The sequence below is a fragment of the Microcaecilia unicolor genome, chromosome 6 (genome assembly GCF_901765095.1).
Source record: "Microcaecilia unicolor chromosome 6, aMicUni1.1, whole genome shotgun sequence".
Taxonomy (NCBI): domain Eukaryota; kingdom Metazoa; phylum Chordata; class Amphibia; order Gymnophiona; family Siphonopidae; genus Microcaecilia; species Microcaecilia unicolor.
Genome location: NC_044036.1, coordinates 172,192,188 through 172,217,361, shown reverse-complemented (window position 1 = coordinate 172,217,361; position 25,174 = coordinate 172,192,188). Strand labels below are relative to the sequence as shown.

The 25,174-nt window shown below is 41.2% G+C and overlaps 1 protein-coding gene across 1 annotated transcript in view; it reads left to right on the top strand.

The window, feature by feature from the left end:
- IARS1 (isoleucyl-tRNA synthetase 1) overlaps window positions 1–25,174 on the top strand; it is a 451,726-nt gene that overhangs the window by 18,291 nt on the left and 408,261 nt on the right. The window contains exons 3-5 of the mRNA XM_030205292.1: window positions 3,223–3,379; window positions 6,471–6,590; window positions 11,099–11,181. Coding sequence (XP_030061152.1) covers window positions 3,223–3,379; window positions 6,471–6,590; window positions 11,099–11,181 — 360 coding nt within the window. The remainder of the gene's footprint in view (window positions 1–3,222; window positions 3,380–6,470; window positions 6,591–11,098; window positions 11,182–25,174) is intronic.

The window sequence follows — 25,174 nt, the reverse complement described above, 5'->3', positions numbered from 1 at the left end:
GGTCACAAGTTCTTGGCACGATCCCAAAACAGTACAATACATTTTATGCTGCTTATCCTAGAAATAAGGAGTGGATTTTCCCTAAGTCCATTTTAATAATGGTCTATGGACTTTTCATTTAGGAAGCTATCCAGAACTTTTTAAAAACCTTGCTAAGCTAACTGCTTGTACTACATTCTCTGGCAACGAATTCCAGAGTTTAATTACACGTTGAGTGATGAAATATTTCTCTGATTCATTTTAAATTTACTACTTTGTAGCTTCATTGCATGCCCCCTAGTCCTAGTATTTTTGGAAAGAGCAGACAAGCAATTCACGTCTACCTGTTCCACTCCACACATTATTTTATAGACTATCATATTTCCCCTCATCTGTCTTTTCTCCAAGCTGAAGAGCCCTAGCCACTTTAGCCTTTTCTCATAGGGAAGTTGTCCCATTCCCTTTATCATTTTCATTGCCCTTCTCTGCACCTTTTCTAATTCCACTATATCTTTTTTGAGATGCGGTGACCAGAATTGAACACAATATTTGAGGTGTGGTCGTACCATGGAGCAACATAAAGGCATTATAACATCCTCATTTTTGTTTTCCATTCTTTTCCTAATAATATTTAACCTATTTGCTTTCTTAGCCGCTGCCGCTCACTGAGCAGAGGTTTTCAACATATCATCAACGATAATGCCTAGATCCCTTTCCTTGTCAGTGACCCCTAATGTGGAACCTTGCATTACGTAGCTATAGTTTGGGTTCCTCTTTCCCACATGCATCACTTTGCACTTGCTCACATTAAAGGTCATTTGCCATTTATGTTTCAACATTTTTTATTGATAATAAACACATATTATCACAACCATAATCAGGAGTCCACAACATGTTGCCCCAAATACTTCCAATCTTACAAAACAGTGATAACATCCATCATCAAACTTTTAAACATTTTCTCCCCACCTCCCTCCCAACCACCCCATGTATCTCCCAATCGAGCCCTGTGTTCTTATAGACTCGGTTGGTGTCCCTCCCCTTCCCTCCCCTTTTTAGGTCATTTGCCATTTAGATGCCTAGTCTCCCAGTCTTGTCAGGTCCTCTTGTACTTTTTCACAGTCCTCTTGTGACTTAATAACTTTGTGTCATCAGCAAATTTAATTACCTCACAAGTTATTTCCATCTGTAGATCATTTATAAATAAGTTAAAAAGCAGTGGTCCCAGCACAGACCCCTGGGGAACCTCACTATCCTCCATTGAGAATACTGACCATTTCTTATCCATTGAGAATACTGACTATTTAACCCTACTCTCTGTTTTCTATCTTTTAACCAGTTTTTAATCCATAGTATGACTCTACCTCCTATCCCATGAGGTACTTTGTCAAATGCCTTTTGAAAATCCAGATACACAATATCAACCAACTTACCTATATCCACATGTTTGTTCACCTCTTCAAAGTAATAGCTTGGTGAGGCAAGATTTCCCTTCACTAAATCCATGTTGGCTTTGTCTCATTAATCCATTCTTTAGAATATGCTCTGTAATTTTGTTCTTTATAATAGTCTCTACCATTGACTTGTACCTGTTACCTTGAGTTGTGGTTCATCAGTAAAAAAGATTTAAGCATAGTCTCTACCATTTTGCCTGGCACAGATGTCAAGCTCACTAGTCTATAATTTCCCGGAACCTTTTTTAAAATTTGGCATTACTCTATCACCCTGCTATGACAGTCCCTGCAGTAAAGCATAGTGGTATGATGATAATATTGTGGAGAAAGTAGCCTAATGTTTAATGCAGTGGGATGGAAACTGGTTTCAATTGTACTGCAGCTCCAAGTCGCCTTAGGCAAATCACAACACTCCACTGCTGAGGTTCAAAATTTAGATTGTGATCCCACTAGGGCCAGGGGAAATACCTGATAACATGTATATAATATGTAAACTACTTTGGCTATATTACAGAAAAGCAATATGTCAAGAATCTAATAAACAGAGACCTACTTTATAGGGGTGGGGGGGGGGGGGGAGAGTAAGGAGCTCTGTTGATTGAGGGAAAGATGGATAGTAATGTACAGGCAGATCCTGGATGAAAACCTATTCTAGTCTGCTGTAGACATGGGGCTGGTGAAGAGATGTACCTTTTAGCAGTACAATGATACTAAGCTCCCAGCAAATCTGTGATGATGTGGCTTAGCAAGAAGGTCAGTATGCTTGAGTGACACAGTCAAAATCCAGATCTGAATGTGATAGAAAATCTGTGTCAGTGCACAGATGATCTGAACCAACTTGAAGAGCGCTTTTGCCAAGAACAGGCAAAAATTGCATTGTCCTGCAGTACAAAGTTTGTAGACACTTATCCTAAACACCTGGCTGTTTGTTGCTGCCAAAAGAGTCTCTGCCAAGTATTAAGTCAAGGGGATGTGAAGACTTGGGTATTCAATAATTTTGTTTTTTTCTTATATGCTTATTGAGTAGTTTTATAATTGTTTGCACTTTGAAAGTATAGAGTATGGATAGATCAGAGAAACAGTTTTAATATTTTGTGAATTGTTCTTTTTTAGACACTGGAATATGAAAAAATGTACAAGGTTATGAATACTTTTACAAGGCACTATGGATTTGCACATTGTCTTTATGAAACCATTCAAACCATGTTATGAACAAAATATCAGATCACCATTCCAGACTGTTCAGCTCCCATTAGACAGTTGCCTTCTGCTTGGGTGCCTATCATCCTTGATTTAGGTTTGTTCCCTTAATGGACTGCTTGGTGAAGGTGGCTAGGTCAAGAAAAGCAGTGAGTTTGGTTTTGCTGTTGATTTAGCTGTTTGTGTCTGTGCCAATGAAACATTTAGGCCACTTTAGCCAACCTTTTGAAAATCTGTGCTGTGCAGAGAGTTGGTAGAATGCAATGATTGAACAGTTGTATGTACAGTGAACTGACAAAAGGAGAAGATAGTGTCCTTCATTCAAGTAGAATCAGTCTATGCACTACAGTCTACTAACTCAGTATCTGTTAAGAATGGTATATTTTTGCTTCTTGATATACATAGACTAAAAAGTGTGAAGAAAACCATGTGTATTTTAGGGAGGGGTGATGATATCGTAGGGTGAACTGAAGCACATAGGGAGAGTGTGGCTTGATTTGTTTTCTGTTAAGCAGGCTGTGCATTTTGCAGAGTATGACATAGCTGGACACAGTCTCCCCTGTGAAATTTTCATGGTCTTTTCTTGCAGATATACCTTTTATGATGGTCCTCCATTTGCAACAGGACTTCCTCATTATGGCCATATACTGGCTGGAACAATTAAAGATATAGTCACCAGATTTGCTCATCAGAGTGGATTTCATGTTGAGAGAAGATTTGGATGGGATTGTCATGGCTTGCCTGTGGTATGTTTCATTAATAATTTTTAGCACAAAAATTATTTTTTTTAAAGTCAAGTAGGGTGCATCAGTATCATCTTTCTAGGGATCCTAAAAAAAAAAAAAAAAAGGATCCCATCTCTCTCCCCTTCCTCTTTCTTTCTCTCCTTCCCTTCCTTTCTGCCCTCTTTATGGGCACCATCTCCGTCTCCTATCCCGTTCTCTTCTCCTCCCCCTCTCCATGGGCACCATCTCCTCCTGTCTCTCTTCTCTCCTCTTACCTTTTAGAAGTACATCAATGTTGCCATACTGGTATAGACCAAAGGTCCATCAAGCCCAGTATCCTGTTTCCAACAGTGGCCAATCCAGGTCACAAGTACCTGGCAAGATCCCAAAATGGTACAATCTATTTTATGCTGCTTATTCTAGCAATAAGCAGTGGATTTTCCTCAAGTCCATTTTAATAATGGTCTGTGGACTTTTCCTTTAGTCTCTTCTCTTCTCCCCTCAATACGCACCTGCCTGCTTGCAGTATAAAGAGCAGCAGGGACTGGGGTAGGGTTCAGCCAGTGGGAAGACCTGGAAGCAGAGTACTGTGGAAGGCAGCTCTAAACAGACATTGGGTAGAATCCAGCTAATGGGAAGGCTGTAGGGAGTGCTGCCCTAGACATAGGAAAGGAGGAGGTGAATCTGTGAAAGCTCTTGCACTGTATAGGTGAGGGTTGAACTAGAGAAAGACACAGTTTCTGTTACCACAGTAAATCTGCGGTAATGGCAACACTGTAAAAAAAATTCACGCGGATGCGAGAACAAAACTTTTTACCTCCCTGCAGGAACGGTAAAAAGCCTTGTTCCCACGGTAAAAAAAAAAAAAAATCCTCTTCTCCCCATGGGTGTCACCAGTTACACTTTTCTGCAGTCAGCCGGCAGTGTTAGTGATTTACACAGGCCAGCTCCATGGCCTTCCTCCTGTCAAGTCCTGCCCTCTCTACTGCAACTTCTTCTTAGTGTCAAACAAGAAGTTGCAGTAGAGAGGGGCGGCACTTGGCAGGAGGAAGGCCACAGAGCTGGCCTTGGTGAATCACTGCCTGATGGCTGCAGGAAAGGCAGTTTGCTTGCTTACCTTACTGACACTGCTGGCAGTGCAGGGAGAGAGTAGGAAAGAGCTGACCAAGGAGGTTAGATTGAGAACTGGAGACTGCATGACGGCTGAAGCGCACAAGGTTAGTAGTCTTCCTTCCCTCTCCTCTCAGCCATCATCCCCATTCACCCAAAAAAAGCAAGCAAACCTATGAACTGCTCTGTCCACTTCGTTTTTTTTATTGTTGGTAGCATTTTTATTTGATTTCACTTATATTTTCAAGCATGCCAGCTTGTGCAGCATACTGATGTATAAAGAGGAAGCACTGGTTTTCATCCATTAGAGTAATAATTAGTTCTAAATTGTAAATCATTGTGTCATTTGGCGGGGCTGGTTATAAGGACTCCATGTATTCGTGCAGAAATGTTTTCACCTAGTAAAGGGCCACCAAAACAGACATGAGTATCAGGTGCTTAACAATCAAGCTTACTATTTATAAGTACAATTAAAAAAAAAAATCATTTAATTAGGTTGAAACCTGGGAGCTTTTATCATCATTTTTTTCCTGTCCCTCCATCAAAAGAAGATAACATGTGGGAACTTGCTCCTTTTGTTTTGTGGAATGCAGTGAGGTATTAAATAATGAGGGAAGGGCTTCCTCCATGCAGAAATTCTGTCCAGAGTCAGTCTAAATGTGACAACATTGTCCAGTTTGAGGCTTGTGCAGATGGGAATTGGAGCTTGCGGGGATGGGACGAGGACAAACTTGTTTCCGTGTCCTTCTCTAACGAGCATTTGCAGGGAATGGAGGAAGAGAAATGAAGCCCCCCCAATATAAAAAAAGAAATGGCTTATTGTATTTCTGTGGGATAAACCAGGCCTTAACAAATTTTTATTAAATCTAGGAGCTAGCCCCAAAACATAGGAGTCAGCAACCGAGACATCTCTTGCTTCTCCTTCCCCACCCTTTCAACGCTGTCTGCAGTGAATTTTTTGTTGAGGGTGTGGGGTGGGGGGGGGGGGGGCAGTGGGAATCCCCTCCCAGATCGGCAGTAGATCTTTTAGAAACTGATCTGCTAAAGCTGTTTTCCTATTTTGTGTCTGTGGGCAAAGAAAGTTAGTAAATCAGTTACTTAAGGTTCCTTTGCAAATCATTGGCAGAAGCCAGCAGTCTCCCTTTCCAAAGCATGCTGTTGGCTGTGTGACAGCAATGCCTTGATAGGTGAAGTAAAGAGGCAATTGCCTCTTTATTTCACATATCACCATGGGCTAGGTCCTCACCACTCTCTCATACCTCCCCCACCCCCTAACCAGCCTTTACCCAGTTTCTTTCTTACTCTTACTCTCATTGGTCACTCCCAGGGCACTAATATGCTTGGGAGTCTGCCACTTATCTTGTATTTGCAGAGCTGCATCTTCCTCCTCTGCATTGCGATTGGCTCTCTGTAAACTTGAGACGTGCAATGGAGGAAGTTCAGAGAGTCTCAAGGTTCCATGACCTATGAGACTTCCTGAACTTTCTGCACTGCGCAGCTCAAGTTTATAGAGAGCCAAATATGATGCAGAGCTAGGAAACTTGGTTTGTGAGGCAGCTCTGCAAAAGAAGAAGAAAACATTTGAGAGTATGAAATCCTGGACACCAGTGTGCTGTTTCTAGGCACTATGGACACCTGGCGCCTGGGATTTGTCAAGCCCTGGTATAAGCTGTTCTAACAGCTGCAGCACATAGATGCTGATTCACTGTAATATAGTGATTTAGGAATTGCACGCTTTGGTCAGAGACAGATATAAATACATGTACAGATACATGAGCAAGCATTCACACGTAAGCAGACAAGAGTTAAACATCAAAACGGGCAAGCATTCTCCCATGTACAGTCATAATGCAGATACATAAAGGGGTTGGAAAGAATTTCTCAAGCCATTCTATGTATGCTTTCCCCACTTGTTGGTATTTTTTTCCTTTGTTCTGATTTGCTTTTTTTGGTGAATGTACTGACGTTAAAGCCTTTAATTTATTTTCTATTTCTTTTGTAGGAATATGAAATTGATAAGATGCTGGGCATCAAGGGACCAGAAGATGTTGCCAAAATGGGAATTTCAGAATACAATAAGCAATGTAGGGGAATTGTTATGAGATATGCCCAGGAATGGGAGGTACAGTATCTTCCTATATTTTAAACAATTTTTATTGGTGATCCAAAGTTACCTCAAACTGTATCAAACCCCTTGCAGAATACTGGATATAGATCAAAATATAGAGCTGCAAGTCACCTTCTACTTATGTTGAAAAGTACCTTGCTCATTAAGCTGATTTATTTTACCTTAAAGGAGGAAAAGGTATCAAAAAAACCTAGGTGCTAAGACATATTCATAAGTCATAAGGCACTCTTTATGTTAAACTCATCATAGACCAGAAAAACCTCCTGTTGCTCTCCAATTATAGTAACATACAAATATATGTCAAAATTCATGTGACTTAACTTCAGCTAATGCTTGTCAAAACGTCCCTTCAAGTAACTCCCAATGGGGACCCGTTTCGCTCCACCAGCTTCTTCAAGGGAGGTATCAAGACGTTTCTGCAAAAGACAAAAGCTTAGTCAAGGTCTTTTAACTGGAAACAACTTTGTTCTCTTGACCTTACCACTCTTACTTGTCAGTCTCGTTTCGCGTTCATATTACGGAACCGGACACACTAAAAATGGCACCTTCTTTTAAACTCTCCTTATCAGCTGTTCTTAAAGCAGTGCGATAACCCCGGAGGGACAAATTAATTACCATTAGCGTTTCACACTGTCACTTGCCTCCTGAGGTTCATTTTATATCAAAGAAATGCAGTCCACTCCACTGAGGAATTTAATCCCTGTGTTGCCAAAGTTTGTAGAGCATGTTTCCAACGCTGCTCACATTGTATCGTTCTCCGATCATGGTCGCCTCCACGAGAAGAGGGTCCAACCTGCTGGAAAACGAAACATTGAAAGAGTGGTGGGCTTCTTTGCAGTGCAAGACTAAAGGGGCTTCCAATTTGTTGGTCGCAATGCATGATTTGTGCTCTGTTAAACGAACTTGCAAGGTTCTCTTCGTCTTCCCGACATACATCTTATTGCAGGGACACCTTAATATATATACCACATGAGTGGATTGACAATTGGTGTGGGGCTTGAGGCGATATTGCTTGTGATCCACAGGATTCTCAAATTCTTCACATTCTTTCATGGTGGTACACATTCTGCACCTACCGCACTTCACATGTTCTCCAGTCATATCCCTACTGTGTACCTTGTCAGGCAAGTCTGCTGGATTCAAAAGTTCTTTTAAATTCCGGTTTCTAGAAAAAGGTATGGGTAACCGGTGCTGGCTAAACAGTCTGTGAGCCTGTATGATATCCCAGTTGCGCCTGAGTATATTGACCACCTCCTCACCTCCCTTAGTGTATCTAAGGACAAACGTATTCACTTCCTCCTCATCTTGTGGGACTTTGTCTCTGTCGTGTGATAAAAGCAGTTCCCTGTCATTGTATTTCGCTCTTCGAAAAGCCTTCTTCACTACACCCATCTGGTATTCCTCCTTTAACATAAAATAAATCAGATTAATGAGCAAGATACTTTTCAACATAAGTAGAAGGTTACTTGCAGCTCTATATTTTGATCCAAAGTTACCACCATATCACATACAAACATGGGAAAACTAAAGGCACAAAACCATAAAACTAACGTTTCCCATTGTTAAGCCAAAAGAAGCACCAGTTTGAAGAAACAGTTTCAGATCTAACCTACACCCCCTCAACCCACTATACATGTAATGAGTGGGGATCTGGAGGTGGTTGTTTTTCTACCTCCATCTTCTAGAAAGATATGTATAAATGAAGGTCTAAAGCAGTTAAAGCAGATCATTAATATATCAGACACTAGAACATATCATATGTAACAATAAAGCATTTCATATCTCCCAATTCCCAACTTCTTCTTACCCATGCAACCAAACAGTTTAGTTTTCAGACAGGAAGACTTGGCTCTTGCAACCTCCTACCCTACAAAGGCAGAATTGATATCCCACCCACTATCCTTCGGTACAGTATCTTAAATGCTTTCCTTTTGTGGTTTAACATGGATTTGGGGATATTTTAGAAATGTAAGCTAAATAGACAAATTATCCTTTTTTTAGGAGAATCAGGAATTCATTGACAGGACAATCAACAGTAAGCAACAAAAACAGCCTTGACACCAGTGGGCCACCTTTAATGAAGTGATGACATAGAATGAGTGAGGTTCTAGATTTATAAGAAAATAAAGTCCATGCAATTGTAATGGGATACAAGTCCCAATTAAATATATATAGGCAACTGAGACCTCTCGCTTCTCCTTCTCCACCCTTCCAGCGCTGTCTGCAGTGAATAATTTTTGTTTTGGGGGGTGGGGGTCAGTGGGAATCCCCTATCAGGTCAGCAGTAGTTCTTTTATATGTATTTTTTTTTTTGGGGGGGGGGGTGGGGGGGTTGAACAAACATGCACATTCAAAAATACTGAGACCTGCAATAGTTAAGTATGTGTGGGACTGGTAACAATCAAGGGAAAACATCCTTTTGAAAGTATTATCCTTCAGGTCTGTTTTAATGAGCAATATTAAATTGGTGCGTTCAAAATGTCCTTTCCCATTCTTGTGTCGGTATCCACTCCACTTTAATGAATTCCTACTTCTACTAAATTCTTATCCTAATTCATTGTTCGTTAGGTGCTATAGGTTCTTATTAGTACTGCTGCTTCATTCATTGCAAACTAGATGTCCGACATAGTGCTGTGTTTCGAATCTCCTGCTGTGAGGGGATAAATGTTCTGTTCCTTGTCGAGGGACTGAATATTGGTAGAAGATTATGTCCCTGAAGCAGCAATGGAGGATGAAGTGAACTGTCCAGGGTTACAAGGAATGTTGGCAAGATTCAAACTCTGTCCTCTTTGCTGCCTGGAGGATCATTCTATAACAGGGGCACCTAGGATTGTAGGATAAGCAAGTGCCTGAAAAATAGGAGTCTGAATCCTTTTTTTTTTTTTTTTAATATACTAGCATAAGTGGCATAAAACATGCTTAAATATTTTAAATATTTTATTCAGTCATGAAATAACAATAACTATTAGGACTGTACTAAATATTCATATTTGGTTCATTTCAGCCCTGAATACATTATTCATATTTGGCCAAATAGCAATTTAAATTCAAATACGAATAATCCGATGCTCTACTGTGCCAAAAAATGTATTTAGTCCAATTAAAAAAGGTATCATCATCTTTTCTTTTCTATGTTTTATTTTATTTTTATTATTTTTAAAAGTGGACTAACATGGCTACCACATCATTCTACTGATTATGTTAAAACTCAATGCCCATTATTCGTATTTGGTCGAATAGTAAAATGTGTTATTTGGTATAGCTCTAACTCTATAGTAACATAATAAAGGAACACAGCTTAACTAAATTGAAACTAAGCCCCCCAACCCCCTCCCAGCTGCTCGGCAAGATAAATATCACCCTAGCATCATAAGGAACTTCCTGCTCGGACAACTACTTCAGTAAACATGCTTAATTTTAATGCATAGTCACATATATCAGCTCTGTAGCTGGTATAAATGTCCATGTCTAGATGTTAGTTAACCGCCAAAGTGGAGGAACAGGATCCAAAAGTAGAAGTTGAGTACTCTCTTTTTAATGGTTTAGGACTAACAACATTTTTAGAGCCTGAGCAGTATATAGCTCTCCATGCGCTGCAGCCACTTTTAATGCAGTGGTAAAATGGCCACATTTTTGTATCTTTCATTAATGGCCATGCGCTAATTTGCCAATGCTACCTGATTAACGCAGGCAGTGCCTATTCTCAGCCCATAGTCACACATGGGATTAGTGCACACTGATGGGCACACTACTGTGGGACGCCTCAGCGTATCCCACGGCAGTGCTTTTTGCTGTGTGGTAGGCATGTGTTAGTGCCTACCGTGGCTAAGTAAAAGGGCCCCTTAGTCTTCATGCTGAAAACAGACCGGGCAAACAACTGCATTACAATGAATCCATGACAGTAATGACAAATCTAATTTAACTGTCGTCTTCCCATAAGAAATTATTTATGGCTGTAGCTATGCGATTGTGGAATTTTCTTCCTTTAGAAGTAAGGCTAGAATTACATTATATACACTTTTGTAAAATACTAAAAATGTGGCTTTTTTGAAAGTATGTTTTAAGATGTTGATATTTTTTTTCCTGTTTGTTTGCTATTCATAAGCTTTAGATTAAATGCCCTTGTGTAAACCGTCTAGTATTTTTGGCACCAGATGGTAGATTTAAAAAAAACCCTTCTGTATTGTTTATTATTATTACTACTATTTCCCATTTGTATTAAGAAAAAGTAAGATTGGAAGCCCATGTATGCACTGTGGTAAATCCAGAACTGAATCTACACTAGTGGACAAATGGAGCCAGTTGGTAACCTTATCCTGGAATGCTGTTTGAGGAGGATTAAGTGTCTCTGTAGCACATCCCAAACTACCAAAAGATACAAAACTTAGGTTGTTTAAGTCATCAAACTCTCACAAGAAGAACTGTAAATTATGAGACAGTGGAATATTCTTTAGTATGGTAGGAATTGCTTATAAAGCTTCAAATGACTTTTGTCTTAACAGATCAGCGTTAACAGGCTGGGCCGATGGATTGATTTTAAGAATGACTATAAAACTCTCTATCCTTGGTTCATGGAAACTGTCTGGTAAGTAACTGCACATTTTTCATTTGGCCAGTGCACTGTAATCAGTCTGCTTCTTGGACAACTGATGGTACAAGTTACAGGGACTTTGTTTTTTAGACATACCCAAAGACATTCCATTATTATTTTGGTTCTGATCTCCTCCACCTGTGATATAAATTAGTGGGACAAAAACATGTCTGGTATTATGGACATTTTATAAAACTAAAAATTAGTGTTCAAAAGATATATGTGAAGAATGTGACAAAATGTTTTTTTGCAATGTGGAAGCTAAAAAGAGTGAGGCCTTTTTTTCCCAAGGGAAGTATTTCGTACGCTGGTGCAATCATTAGTACTGAGCCACCTGGATTATTGCAACTCCATTTTCGCAGGATGCAAAGAAAAAACTATTAAGAAACTTCAGACTGCACAAAATACTGCAACTAGACTCGTATTTGGTAAGGCGAAATATGAGAGTGCCAAACCCCTCAGAGAAAAATTGCATTGGCTTCCACTAAAAGATCATATTGCTTTCAAAATTTGCACATTAGCCCATAAAATCATCCATGGAGAAGCTCCTTCATACATGTCAGACCTAATGGACTTACCGGCCCGAAACATCAACAGTTCATCATGTACCTTCCTAAACCTCCACTACCCTAATTGTAGAGGATTCAAATACAAATCACTACATGCATCTACCTTCACATACCTCTGCACAAAAGCATGGAATAAACTACCGAACACTATAAAAATAACACGTAACTTGACAGACTTCAGGAAATTATTGAAAATGCACTTGTTCGAAGAAACAATAAGAATCCTCCTTAAGAACTTGATTATTCTATAAACCAATCACCTACTGATCCCTCTGAATTGATTATATTAGCCATATTATCATTATTGGTCATCATATATTATTGCTTTTTATTGTGTGTTATGTAAATTATTCTACAGACATATCTTCCTTATTTCTTACATAGTAATATATTAATTTAGAACAAACCTCTTATTCTGTTCATAACTATATCATTTGTAATATAATGTAAGCTATATTGAGCCTGCAAATAGGTGGGAAAATATGGCGTACAAATGTAGCAAACATAGGCGGTTGGTGGCCCAACTGTTTGGGGAGGCTAAAGGGGGCGGGGTTAGGGGTGGAGCCAGGGGCGGAGCTTATAGCCACAATTAACACAGAAAAAAAATAAGTAAAAATAAAATAGTCACAATACCTTTTATTAAATTTAGATATTAGATATGTATCATATGTCAAAGAATAAAGTGGTTGCTCAAAGCATATACTAACCACAATCGCTCAACTGCAAAACACTATGCACAAATTTGTGCAAAAACATACTCAAACCTTACTGTACCATAACACTAGGCAGACCCTAATACACCAATATACTACCCATATAGAAAATGCAGACCGTCAACAATATGAAACAAGGGATCATAATATCACAATTCTCATGTAGAGCCACAAAACACCCTTTTAGGGTGGATAGTGTTCACAATGAGCTCCTTTATTAACAACTATATATAGATCCTTCAAGAGGTAGTGTGTCATGATTTAGGCTCTAAAACCCTTTCTGATGTTTTGGTGCCACCTCAGTAATGCCAATACACAATCTCTCCACTGCAAAACACTATACACAAACTTGTGCAAAAACACACTCATAACCTTAGCAAACCATAACAGCACTAATTCCAAGGACAGGATGAGCTACAACCTCATGCTTGGAAAAGCAGCACTGTAATTACACCGGGCTCTAAAACACCAGTACACAACCTATTGAAACAAACAAAAAAAAAGGGCTGTAAATACTACACACTAGTAGAATACTGCACCTTGATTACACATGAAAAACACATGACACAACAGATATGAAGGCAAAACTGGAAAGTTACCTCAAGAAGTCAGACTCAGCATGCAGCAATACTAGAAAAATTGAAACTTACATGCAAAATATCACAGATGCACATTTCCAAAAGCTGACATATTCCAGTTAATAAATTCTGAATAAAATACTTTTTTCTACCTTTGTTGTCTGATCATTTAGTTTTTCTATTCTTTGGTCCCAGTGTCTTCTTTCCATTTGATATTTTTTCTCTCAACATGTCCACCATCCTCCTGTGTCCTTATGCGTCCTGTCTACCATCTGTAGCCCTGTCCTTATCCTTTCTCCAGTTTCAGCATCTGCCCTCAAAGTGTTCCAATCCAGCCCTTAAATTCAGCAATTTCCCCTCCATCCAAATCCAGCATGTCTCCCCTCCATCCATGTGCATGAACTTCCTCTGTCTTTCCTCCCCTCCATCCATGTCCAGCATTTCTCCTCTCTCCCTTCCACTCCATCCGTGTGCTTCTCCTTCTGCCCTCCCCTCCATCCATCCATGTCTTTCTCTTCTACCCTTCCATCCAGTGTCATCCCTCTTTCTCTCTCCATCCTTCTACCCATTACCCTCTCCCAATCCTTCCGTCTATTGTCTCCCTCTCCTTCCATCCATTGTCTCCCTCTATCTCCCTTCCTTCTAAACAGTTCTCTCTCTCGACCCTTTTCCATTCAGCATGTCCTCTCTATCCCCATCCTTCCAGTGTCTTTCCTCTTTCCCTCCCTACCCTTACGTCCAGTGTCTTCCCTCTTTCTGCCCCCTCCTTCCAGCATTTTCCCTCTTTCTCCCTCCTTTCATTCAGCATTTCTCCGTCTGACAGCTAGGGTCTGCTCCAGTTTCTCCCCAGCAGCTTCTCTCTCTCTCTCTCCCCATCTTTCCACTAATCTCTCTCTCTTTCCTCTTCCATCCAGCATCTTCTCTCTGGCTCTCCCATGCTCTCTTCCATGTCCCCTCTTTCGCTCCCCATCTCTCTCTGGCTCTCCCCTGCTCTCTTCCATGTCCCCTCTTTCGCGCCCCATCTCTCTCTGGCTGTCCCCTGCTCTCTTCCATGTCCCCTCTTTCGCTCCCCATCTCTCTCTGGCTCTCCCATGCTCTCTTCCATGTCCCCTCTTTCTCTCCCCATCTCTCTCCTGCTCTTTTGCATGTCCCTGGCTCTCCCCTGCACTTTTCCACTTTCTCTCTCTCTCCTCCAGCGTCCTCATGCATCCCACCTTTCTCTTCCCTCCCCTTCTTGCTCCCATCACTCTCACTCCTTTCTCCACCCCCCTTTTCCTATTCCCTGACATTGCTTTCCTTACTCCCTCTTCCCCTTAGATGTGGCACCTCACATCCTCCTCTCTCCACCCCCTTTCCCTTTGGTCTAGCAGCTGGCTGGCATGATGCATCGCTCTCCCCCCCCCCCCCCCCCGGACTAGTTCGGTATCGCTTTCCCCCTCCGCTCCTGTCATGTCTTTGAACGTCGAAGATTCCTTCCGGTAGCAGCAGAATCGGCAATAATGTAAGCGCTGCTTTCAGCCTGCCCCAGAAGCCTTCTCTGGACAGCGTCCCTCCTACGCGGGAAACTGTACAGAGAGTGCTTCCGGGGCAGGCTGAAAGCAGCGCTTACATCATTGCCGATTCTGCTGCTACCGGAAGGAATCCTCGACATTCAAAGACGACGTGACAGGACAGGAGCGGAGGGGGAGAGCGACACTGCAGTAGTCGGGGGGGAGGGGGTGGCGGTAATGATCGCGCAGTCCACGGGAGGGAGGGAGGGAGGGAGATGTTCAAGGCAGCGGGAGCTGCACCCGGGGTGGTCCAGTCCGGTCCAGTCTGCCCTGCCCTTGCTGCACTTTGGCTGGGGAGGCTTAGCCTCCCCAAGCCTCTTATACCGGGCGCCTATGGTAGCAAACAAATAAATATGCTCCTAACTTTGAAAGTTATGCTTATAGAGTGGCTTCTTTGAAAATTTATTAGGGCTGAGTGTATATATTTTTACTCAAAATTTCACTAAACTCAAATTTAGGAGTATAAATAAAAAGTAGGTGGTAATGGGTGAATTTAAGAAAGGGAAAATATTAAGATTTAGCACTAGACTCATAAATTAGGCACAAATCTAGACAAATGAGTGCTAGGCCTAAATTTATAAGCATAACTTTTAAGTTCCTAAATTAAGATGAATTTTCAGTTGAAAGGTTATGCTCTTAAGTTAGGGCACGGATTTAGGAGGCTAATGAGCATAAATTTAGGAGGTCAGCATTTTCTGAATGTTGGACCTTTTTGTCATAAGAACAAAAGATGAGCAATGCTGAGTCGGACTAAGGTCCATCATATCCAGCACCCATGTGTAGGTCTTATCCCAAAAAGTAGACAGTTTTCTAGTAGGTCATTTCAAGGTATGGACCATGGCTTTCTCAATTCTGCCTGGCTAATAAATTTTAAGGACTTTAAGAGGAACTTCACCAGACTTCTTTTGAACACTGTTATGCTGGTCACTTTGACCATTTTCTCTGGCAGTGAACATATATGAAAGCAAGGATATTTTCTTTGATTTGTTTGCCCTCAGCTTCTATTTTAGTTTGGAGTGTGTGTTTCTTTTAGAGTTTTGATAAATGGTGTTATACATGAGTGGGGTGAACAGTTACTTGGGATACGTTTAAGAGGTCTTCGTGTAGTGACTGGTGTATGCGAATTGTGTATGTCTGAGTATTATGGTTCATATATGCTTGTCTACAGGGAGAGCATAGGCATATGTCTGGTGATGACAAACATCCTATTTTGATAACTGCAGTGGTATCTACTTGGGACTACCAAAATATGTATTTTGTGCCTTACAATTGGTACAAAATACAGCAGCATGAGTTATTACCTGCTTTGATGTCACTTCACTGGTTGCTGTTATCATGGAGAGTAAAATTTAGGATCTTGGTTATGATATTTAAAACTCTGGACCTCAGTGTTGCAGGTTTCTCATACACAGAGGATATTGCAATTTGAAGGGCAGAAAAGTTTGTACATTCCATCTGTAAAGTTAATGAAATCATCATTAATATGTATGCTTTCTGTTGCTGTACCAGATGTGCTACCAAGTGAACTGTGCACTATGACTAATATATATATATTTTTTATTAAATATTTTCATGTTTAATTTCAACATACCATTTGAAATTTGAAAAGATGATTTTAAGTCAAAATATATACATCAAAGGAAAATAGTTTTGTATACTTAAAAGATTGATCTATTACTCATCTTTAGTCCAACAATTGGAGGCATCATACATACATAAGGAAATAATGTTAGGATAGATTAATAATATCTAGCCTTAAGAAAGAAAAGACGGCCGCGAAGAGCTACCGGGTCATACATAATTACGGAGTCGAAGTTGTTATTATCCTTGGACTTATTACAGGTAGTTCAGCTAGTTTAGCTTCCAAAAAAGAGTTCAACTGTCTAACCTCAAAAAATACATATTTAACAGAGTTGAATTTTAAAACGCATTTGCAGGGAAAGTTTAGCCAGAATAAAGCCCCCAATTGCAAAATTTTCGGTCAAAATTTAAGAAACTCTTGTCTTTTCTTGTGTTGTTCTCGAGATATCTGGGTAAACTCTTATTTTGCAGTCCAGGAAAAGTTGTTCTTTGTGAAGAAAATATTGTTTAAATAACCAGTCTCTATCAGGTTGTAAAATAAAAACCACCTTGAGTGTAGCAGTAGTCAATCCAATTTTATCATCTTGCAATATTTGAGTTAAATCTAAATTCTCTACATTCTCTGTTGGTTGATCAGATCTCTCTCCTTTTTCTTGCTGTTTTTTTTTTTTTATAAAAAGGTTGTATATAGTATATTTTTGATATAGGAGGATATGATTCTTCAGGAATTTTTAATATCTCATTTAGATATTTTTTAAAGGTTATCAAGGGTGAGATTGAAACCTGCTTGGGAAAATTTGTCAATCTAAGGGTATTAGAGCGTTGAAAGTTTTAAAGAATTCCAATTTTGTTTTGCAGGAAAAGATTTTCTTTTATAAGAGTAACTTGAACCTGTTGAAAGGTTTGTATTGACTTTGAATTAATTTCAACCTCTTTACCCATATTTAATACTTTTTTGTCCAATGTGGTTATTTTTTCTGAGTCAGAGTTATACTGCTGGTTGAGGGATTTAAACTTAAGTTCCCGTCCAACCAAAGTTTTCTATATGTTTTCTAAAGTTATTGTTACAGGTTTTTTAGGCAAAAAGGACTTACTTGATAAGGCCAGATCTGGTAAGGAAGCCTCTACTGGCTGTCTCCGACGTGATTCAAGGTTTTCCTCAAGGATTTTTCCTCCATCTCCTTCACCCGCGGTTTCCACCACGGGGAGAGTCAACATTTCCTGCCTTGGGTTGACACCCGTGCCTGGAGACCCCATTGAGTCTTCGTCTGGGGTTTCCTGGACCGTCCTCGAGGTCGCCGCCGGCATAGGAGGTGGGGGGCTCTGCTCTGGGTTAAAGGATGTTTCGTGCTGTAGCTGGAGGGTTGGCCGACCTCTCCCCAAACTCTCCAGCAGCGAGGAAGCTCCCAAAAATCCACCCGGCATCAAGAAGCGGTCCATCGTTCCAGCAACATGTAGGACAGGCGTCGCGGGGCTGGCGTGTTGTCTTCCCCTCCTGTTAGGCATTTGTATTCAGGAATTTGTATTTCTTAATAAGGAGCAGCACTTAGAACGAGAGCTTCTTTTGATGCGTCTTACTCGGACGCCATCTTGAATCGCCTCCACTATGACTAATATGATAGGATTTTAGATAGTGCTGGGGAGGAGCCGGCTGTCTTGGTACAGGTGGGTACCAATGACATAGGAAATTGTGGGAGAGAGGTTCTGGAAGCTAAATTTAGGTAGAAAGCTCAAATCCAGAACCTCTAGGGTAGCATTTTTCTGGAGTGCTACCCGTTCCACGGTCAGGGCCCAAGAGACAGGCAGAGCTCTAGGGTCTCAATGTGTGGATGAGACGATGGTGCAGGGATGAGGGTTTTAGATTTGTTAGGAACTAGGCAACATTCTGGGAAAGGGGGAGCCTGTCTGACATTGCTGCCTGGATGTCTTACAGCCATCTGAAACTAAACATGACCAAGACTGAGCTTCATATCTTTCCCCCTAAACCAATCTCTCCTCTTCAGATGACGTTTAATGTGAGCAAGTGCAAAGTGAAGCATGTGGGAAAGAGGAACCCAAATTATAGCTGTCATGCAAGGTTCCATGTTAGGAGTCACCGACCAAGAAAGGGATCTAGGTGTCGTCGTTGATGATACGTTGAAACCTTCTGCTCAGTGTGCTGCTGCGGCTAAGAAAGCAAATTGAATGTTAGGGATTATTAGGAAAGGAATGGAAAACAAAAATGAGGATGTTATAATGCCTTTGTATTGCTCCATGGAGCAACCGCACCTCGAATACTGTGTGCAATTCTGGTTGCAGCATCTCAAAAAAGATATAGTGGAATTAGAAAAGGTTGACGAAAATGATAAAGGGGATGGGACAACTTCCCTATGAGAAAAGGCTAAAGCAGCTAGGGCTCTTCAGCTTGGAGAAAAGGCGACTGAGGGGGAGATATGATAGAGGTCTATAAAATAACGAGTGGAGTTGAACGGATAGACGTGAAGTGTCTTTACGCTTTCCAATAATACAAGGACTAGGGGGCATGCGATGAAGCTACAAAGTAGTAAATTTAAAACGAATTGGAGAAAGTTTTTCTTCACTCAACGTGTAATTAAACTCTGGAATTCGTTGCCAGAGAATGTGGTAAAGGTGGTTAGCTTAGCAGAATTTAAAAAAGGTTTGGACGGCTTCCTAAAGGAAAAGTCCATAGACCATTATTAAACTGGACTTGGGGGAAATCCACTATTTCTGGGATAAGCAGTATAAAATGTTTTGTACTTTTTTGGGATCTTGCCAGGTATTTGTGACCTGCATTGGCCACTGTTGGAAACAGGATGCTGGGCTTGATGGACCTTTGGTCTGTCCCAGTATGGCAATACTTATGTACTTATGAGTTTTTGAAACTAAAAATGTATCTTTTTCAGACAGCCTTTGCATAGTAACAAATAGGTTTATGTGAATGTTTGATAGTTTCTATCTGAGATTATCATGATTGCCAATATGAAACATAGCCTATAGTTTGTTGTGGGATTTCGTTTTGTTTTAAATTGATTTTATTTTTATTATCTGCATAGATATTTCAGTATGCCGCCTATAAATATTTTAAATAAATATTACTGGTAGGATACTTTGATATAGTATCTCTTCCACATTATGTAAGGGAATTGATGTGCTTTGCTATTGAAGTAAAACATTTTATTTGATAATTTAATTTGAATAGCCAGGGTTATCTTATTTGTTTCCATTCTGAGTACATGGTAACAGGTGTGTATGGTGCCATTTCCTCACAATGGGTGCTTGTCTTGTTAAAGCTGTGGTCAGGCATTCTTATAATATTTATCACCTGCCCGAATGGTGTCCGTTTAAGCATATGTTGTGTTTAGGGAAAAATCTAGGTTTGTTGCAATAGTTCCATCTGCTGTCTGTTTCAGAAAGTATTAGCCCAGTGACATTTTTTTTTCCAGCGGATTTTGTGGAGTTGGATTTATTGCAAAGGAATGCTGCAGGAGAGCATGCAGTTCATCATTCTGTTCTAACCACAGGTCATGTGGCCAGGTATACAAAGAGTGGTAGCATCCCAGAGTAAACAATTGAAGTTATGGCATTTTAAATTTCCTGTTGCAGAGGGCATTGTGGTGGCTGTGTATATATTTTTTTGTTTTGTTTTCACATCCAGCAAAATTCTGTAAGTTCAAAGAAACAGACTAAAGCTAGGGGAAAGTAGCTGGTTATAGGTGATAAGGAGCAGGGATTGTTCTTGCACATACTGGGGGTATCTTAATATGACAGACTTTGAAACACAATTGAAAAAAATAAAACAAAATAAAAAAAACCTTTACCCAAGTGGGATCCTTAAATACCTGTGAGGTACTACAGTTTGAATATTGCGTTAAATCTGTAAATTGCATTGTTAATTTTCTGATGTCCATGTTGGTTGGGTATTTATTTTTTAGGATTTATTTACTGGCTTTTTTGAAGGAATTCACTCAAGGCAGTGTACGGCAAGAATAAGTCAAACATAAGCAATAGACAATTACAGCAGTAAAATATTCAAACAACAATACATAGTATGACATAGTATGCTACATTACAATGTCAACAGAATACACACTAAAACATTTTAATAGACAGCATAGGGTGTAAGCAAAGATGGTAAAAAGCACACACAGATCAGATTCACTCCATAAATAACGAGGATAACTCAAAATGTCCAGTGAATCATAACTCCCACTTTTTTTTTTTTTTTTAATAAAGGAGGAAAAAGACCTCATATAACTGGCAAACACAAAAATGGGATCACTGGATCAACGAATCCACATGCACACTGTTAAAAAAGTTAATCATGTGTCAAAAAACCTCCACTACAACGTTGGAGTGGAGGAGTGGCCTAGTGGTTAGGGTGGTGGACTTTGGTCCTGGGGAACTGAGGAACTGAGTTCAATTCCCACTTCAGGCATAGGCAGCTCCTTGTGACTCTGGGTAAGTCACTTAACCCTCCATTGCCCCATGTAAGCTGCATTGAGCCTGCCATGAGTGGGAAAGCGCGGGGTACAAATGTAACAAAAAAAAAAAAAAAAAAGCAATCAAAAATTGAAAAAATGCAAACAAAATAGAGCAAAAAACTATCGTGTCCAAATAAATCTTCAATACAGTGTTATGCAAATCTCTATATATAAAACGAACCTCCAACGTTCTAATGAAGCCGGACTTCTGTAGTTGTGTAGATCGCTGTTGCTCCATGAGTGTCTGCCCCGCCCTTGCGTCACAACGTGATGACGTCGAGGGCTGAGCAATGACACTCACCTAAAGCTTCACTACAATGCTGGAGGTGCGAGGAGGAGTGGCGAAAAGGACAAGGCACAGGGGCGGAGGCGGAGCTACACAGGAAAATAGAGCGTCGCGAGCAAAACAACACGGGTACGGGCACAGGGGCGGAGGCATACCTTCAAAGGCAACCAGAACGTCGCGAAGAATACAAGAACCCAGGTAACAGCGCACGGCGAACGGGAACGTTTCATTGAAGCTGGGAAGAAAGCAGCCTGAACATGGCAGGGAGGGAGCGAGCCAGCCTGAACGTGGGAGGGAGGGAGGCAGGCAGGCAGGCAGCCTGAACATGGGAGGGTGGGAGCCAGCCAGCCAACCTGCCTGTCTGAACATGGGAGGGAGGGAGGGAGCCAGCCAGCTAGCCTGAACGTGAGGGAGGGAGGGACCCTGAACGTGAAGCTGAGAGGAAGCGAGGGAGGAAAGCAGCCTGAATGTGGCAGGGAGGGAGCGAGCCAGCCTGAACGTGGGAGGGAGGCAGGCAGCCTGAACGTGAGAGGGAGGGAGCCAGCCAGCCGGCCAGCCAGCCAGCCTGCCTGCCTGAACGTGAGAGGGAGGGAGGGAGGGACCCTGAACGTGAGAGAGAGAGAAAGGGAGGGAGGGAGGGAGGGAGGGGGGGCCACAACCCTGAAGCTGGGAGGGGAGGAAGGAAGGTGGGGTGGGGAAGGAAGGGGGGAGGGAAGACAGGGGGAAGGAGGGCAGGAGACGGGGGGGTGGGGGCCCTGCCGCGCACACTCATACTTTCTCACACACACTCTCATTCTCACACAGACACTCACTCTGTCACACACACACACACACACACACACACACACACACACACTCGCACATTCACTCTCTCTCTCTCTCTCTCTCTCACACTCACTCTCACACACACTCTCTCAAACATACACACTCCGAGGAATACCTTGCTAGCGCCCGTTTCATTTGTCTCAGAAACGGGCCTTTTTTTTACTAGTACAGTCATAATATGTGAGCACTTATCTTAATGGTGCTGTGACTTATCTTAATAATGCTGTATCTCAATACATGGTCGGTCAGTCTTGGCAGATAGCAAAAAACCAGTGTGGTCCCGACAGACCCGTTTCACATCCAGCTTGTTCTGGAGACCTTACTGTGCCCCAAATCTGCAACCAAAGAGGTCAAAAATCAACATAAAGGCTCACAAAGCAAAAAGAAAAACAAAGCAGGAACGTGCTCTAAAGAATCTAACTCGTCTGTTAGATCTAACTTGTCTAACTCGTCTGTTCATGCTTTCCAACAATACTAGGACTAGGGGGCATGTGATGAAGGTGCAATGTAGTCAATTTAAAACGAATCGGAGAAAAGTTTTCTTCACCCAACGCGTAATTAAACCCTGGCATTCGTTGCCGGAGAACGTGGTGAAGGCGGTTAGCTTAGCAGAGTTTAAAAAGGGGTTAGACGGTTTCCTAAAGGACAAGTCCATAAACCGCTACTAAATGGACTTGGGGAAAAATCCACAATTCCAGGAATAACGTATAGAATGTTTGTACGTTTGGGAAGCTTGCCAGGTGCCCTTGGCCTGGATTGGCCACTGTCGTGGACAGGATGCTGAGCTCGATGGACCCTTGGTCTTTTCCCGGTGTGGCATTACTTATGTACTTATGTAGTTTGGCCAGCAGGTGGTGCATGTTTAGTGTTTAAAGCAGTTATAGAGAACTGACTGTACCTTCTTAGTTAACACAGATAAGAGGTAATCTGCAGTGATGTGGCCAGCTACTTTTAAAAATTGTTGTTCTGGTCTCTGATTGGCCCAGGACTCAATCTAGAATGTACTGGCTTTTTTTCTCCAGTCTTAGCCAGGGAGAAAAGAGAGAAAAATCTCTTTTCTTGAGACCCTGTAAACAGTTATATTTGATTACTTGTGAGCAGCTATATTACCTGTACTCTCTAGGCACTATTCAGGTAGTGAACAAATGTTTAGATAGTTTTATAATTGATCCATATTTAGTTACTGGTTACTGATTGCAAATTGCACATTTTCCTATTCATTGTTCTAACTTTTTCATGACAATAAATGTTTTTAGTTTATTGCCTCTGCTTGTCTGGACTGACTAAGAATCCTGGTGGTTTGTGTGTTGTGTCTGTGGGTACATTCTAGGAACTGTGGGACCACTGGGAGTGTTGCCCCAGTAACCTAGGAATCACTGAGGATAATTAGAGAGGAGGAGACTCACCCAGATGTGGTTGGGACTCTATTGGTGGGAGGAGGGTGCTAATGTAGAACACAAACGGCAGGTGCAAGCTGGCTTTTTGGCCTTTAATATTACCCTTTGTGGCAGTTTACTCCTTGCATGTCTGGAAGGTGGAAATGATATGCCCAGCTTCTCTGACTCTCAGCCCACAGCTCTAACCACAAAGTCATTTTGTTCAAAGCATGTGCTTGCTCAGTTCATGTATTCACAACCTTTTACTAACACTAAACTTGGAACTAGGCCCTGCAGTTTTCCCCATTCTATCTCTGGAATGGTGAAGAGTGGGAAGAAAGCTATGAGCAAAGATCCTGGGGGGGGGGGGGGGGGGGGGGGACACATAAGAATAGCCATACTGGGTTAGACCAATGGATAAGAATAGCCATACTGGGTCAGACCAATGGTCCATCTAGCCCAGTATCCTGCTTCCAACAGTGGCCAATTCTGGTCATAAGTACCTGGCAGAAACCCAAATAGTAGCAACATTGGGAAGGAGCAGGGAAAGAACAAATGTGACTAAGGTGGGGGAGGGGGAAGGTCTTGAGAGACAAAGGATTAAATGAAGACTTGTGGTAGGGGCCCATAAATGTATGTTGCTTAAGGCCTGATATAGTGCTATTGTAGTTGAGATTGAAGAGTCATGGTACCTGATACCAGCCTGACTAGGATTGAGCTGGAACCCTATAGGAGGAGGAGACTGTTGGATCAATAAAAGATAACTATTGTGTACTAGTAAAAGTAAGTACACAAGCTGATGAACTCTAAGGGAGTTGAAAAGAGAGCTCTCAGTAGGGATAAGAGGCAAGAGAATTAGGACTTAAACTAGTTCTCCTTTTTATATTCTGGTTGTGTTCCAATAAAGGACTCCAAATGCTCCTATAAGTGGAACCTTCAGTCTTTAATTCCTTCTAGGACTATTGCTTCATAACAATCCATTGACTTCTACCTCCTAGTATCATCTATTATCCTTTTCTATAATGTTTTTGCTCTCATGCATTACATCAGTGGTCTCTAATTGTTCTCATACCTAACACTAACAGTATTGGCTTTGTCTCACCTAGAATGTGAACTGCGCTGAATCCTGGAAAGGGGATATTAGCGGTATACAATAATTAATTTGATTTATTGCCACTGCAGTTACCATGTTTCTCTTTGGAGCAGTTTAGTTGGCTGTGGCATTCATTGTGGCAAATACCAGGGAAAGGTGTTTATATACACGATCTTCAGGCTGCACAGTAGTGAGAAACTAAATTTAATGGATTCAATGTATATTTTTTTCAAGTCATCCATGCCTCCCATTTATATCAAAATTAATTCTGATTCAAGTAGATGGACAACTTCATTGTATTAAATAAAAATTTATTTATTTTTATTTTATTTTTGTTACATTTGTACCCCGCGCTTTCCCATTCATGGCAGGCTCAATGCAGCTTACGTAGGGCAATGGAGGGTTAAGTGACTTGCCCAGTGTCACAAGGAGCTGCCTGTGCCTGAAGTGGGAATCAAACTCAGTTCCTCAGGACCAAAGTCCACCACCCTAACCACTAGGCCACTCCTCCACCACAATGAATGTCTTTGTTTTCTCAAAAGCAGACCTTTTTGTTCTTAAATCTGTTAACATTTGCTAAGGAGTATATAGCTTGTAAATGTGTGAGGTCCTATAGAGCTGAGTTGTTAGCAGCCTACTAATCTAGCAGATCAGGTGTTTTACCTTTGCATAAGCCCTGATGTGTGCTGAAAATAAATTGCACCCTTTTGTAAAGAACCTTGCCATGTTTCTGTCTCAATGAGGAACTTTTCACAAGAGGGAGCTGTTGATCTGACATAGTCGGTCATGATATTGGTAAGGAATGCTATAGTCTCTTTGCAGTAGCTCCATCTGCTGGCTTTATATTTTTCACTATTTCTGCATGGTTGGAAATTGACGGTACCCTGTTTCTTATAACACACTTTTTTTTTTTTTTTGACAGGATGGCATATCTG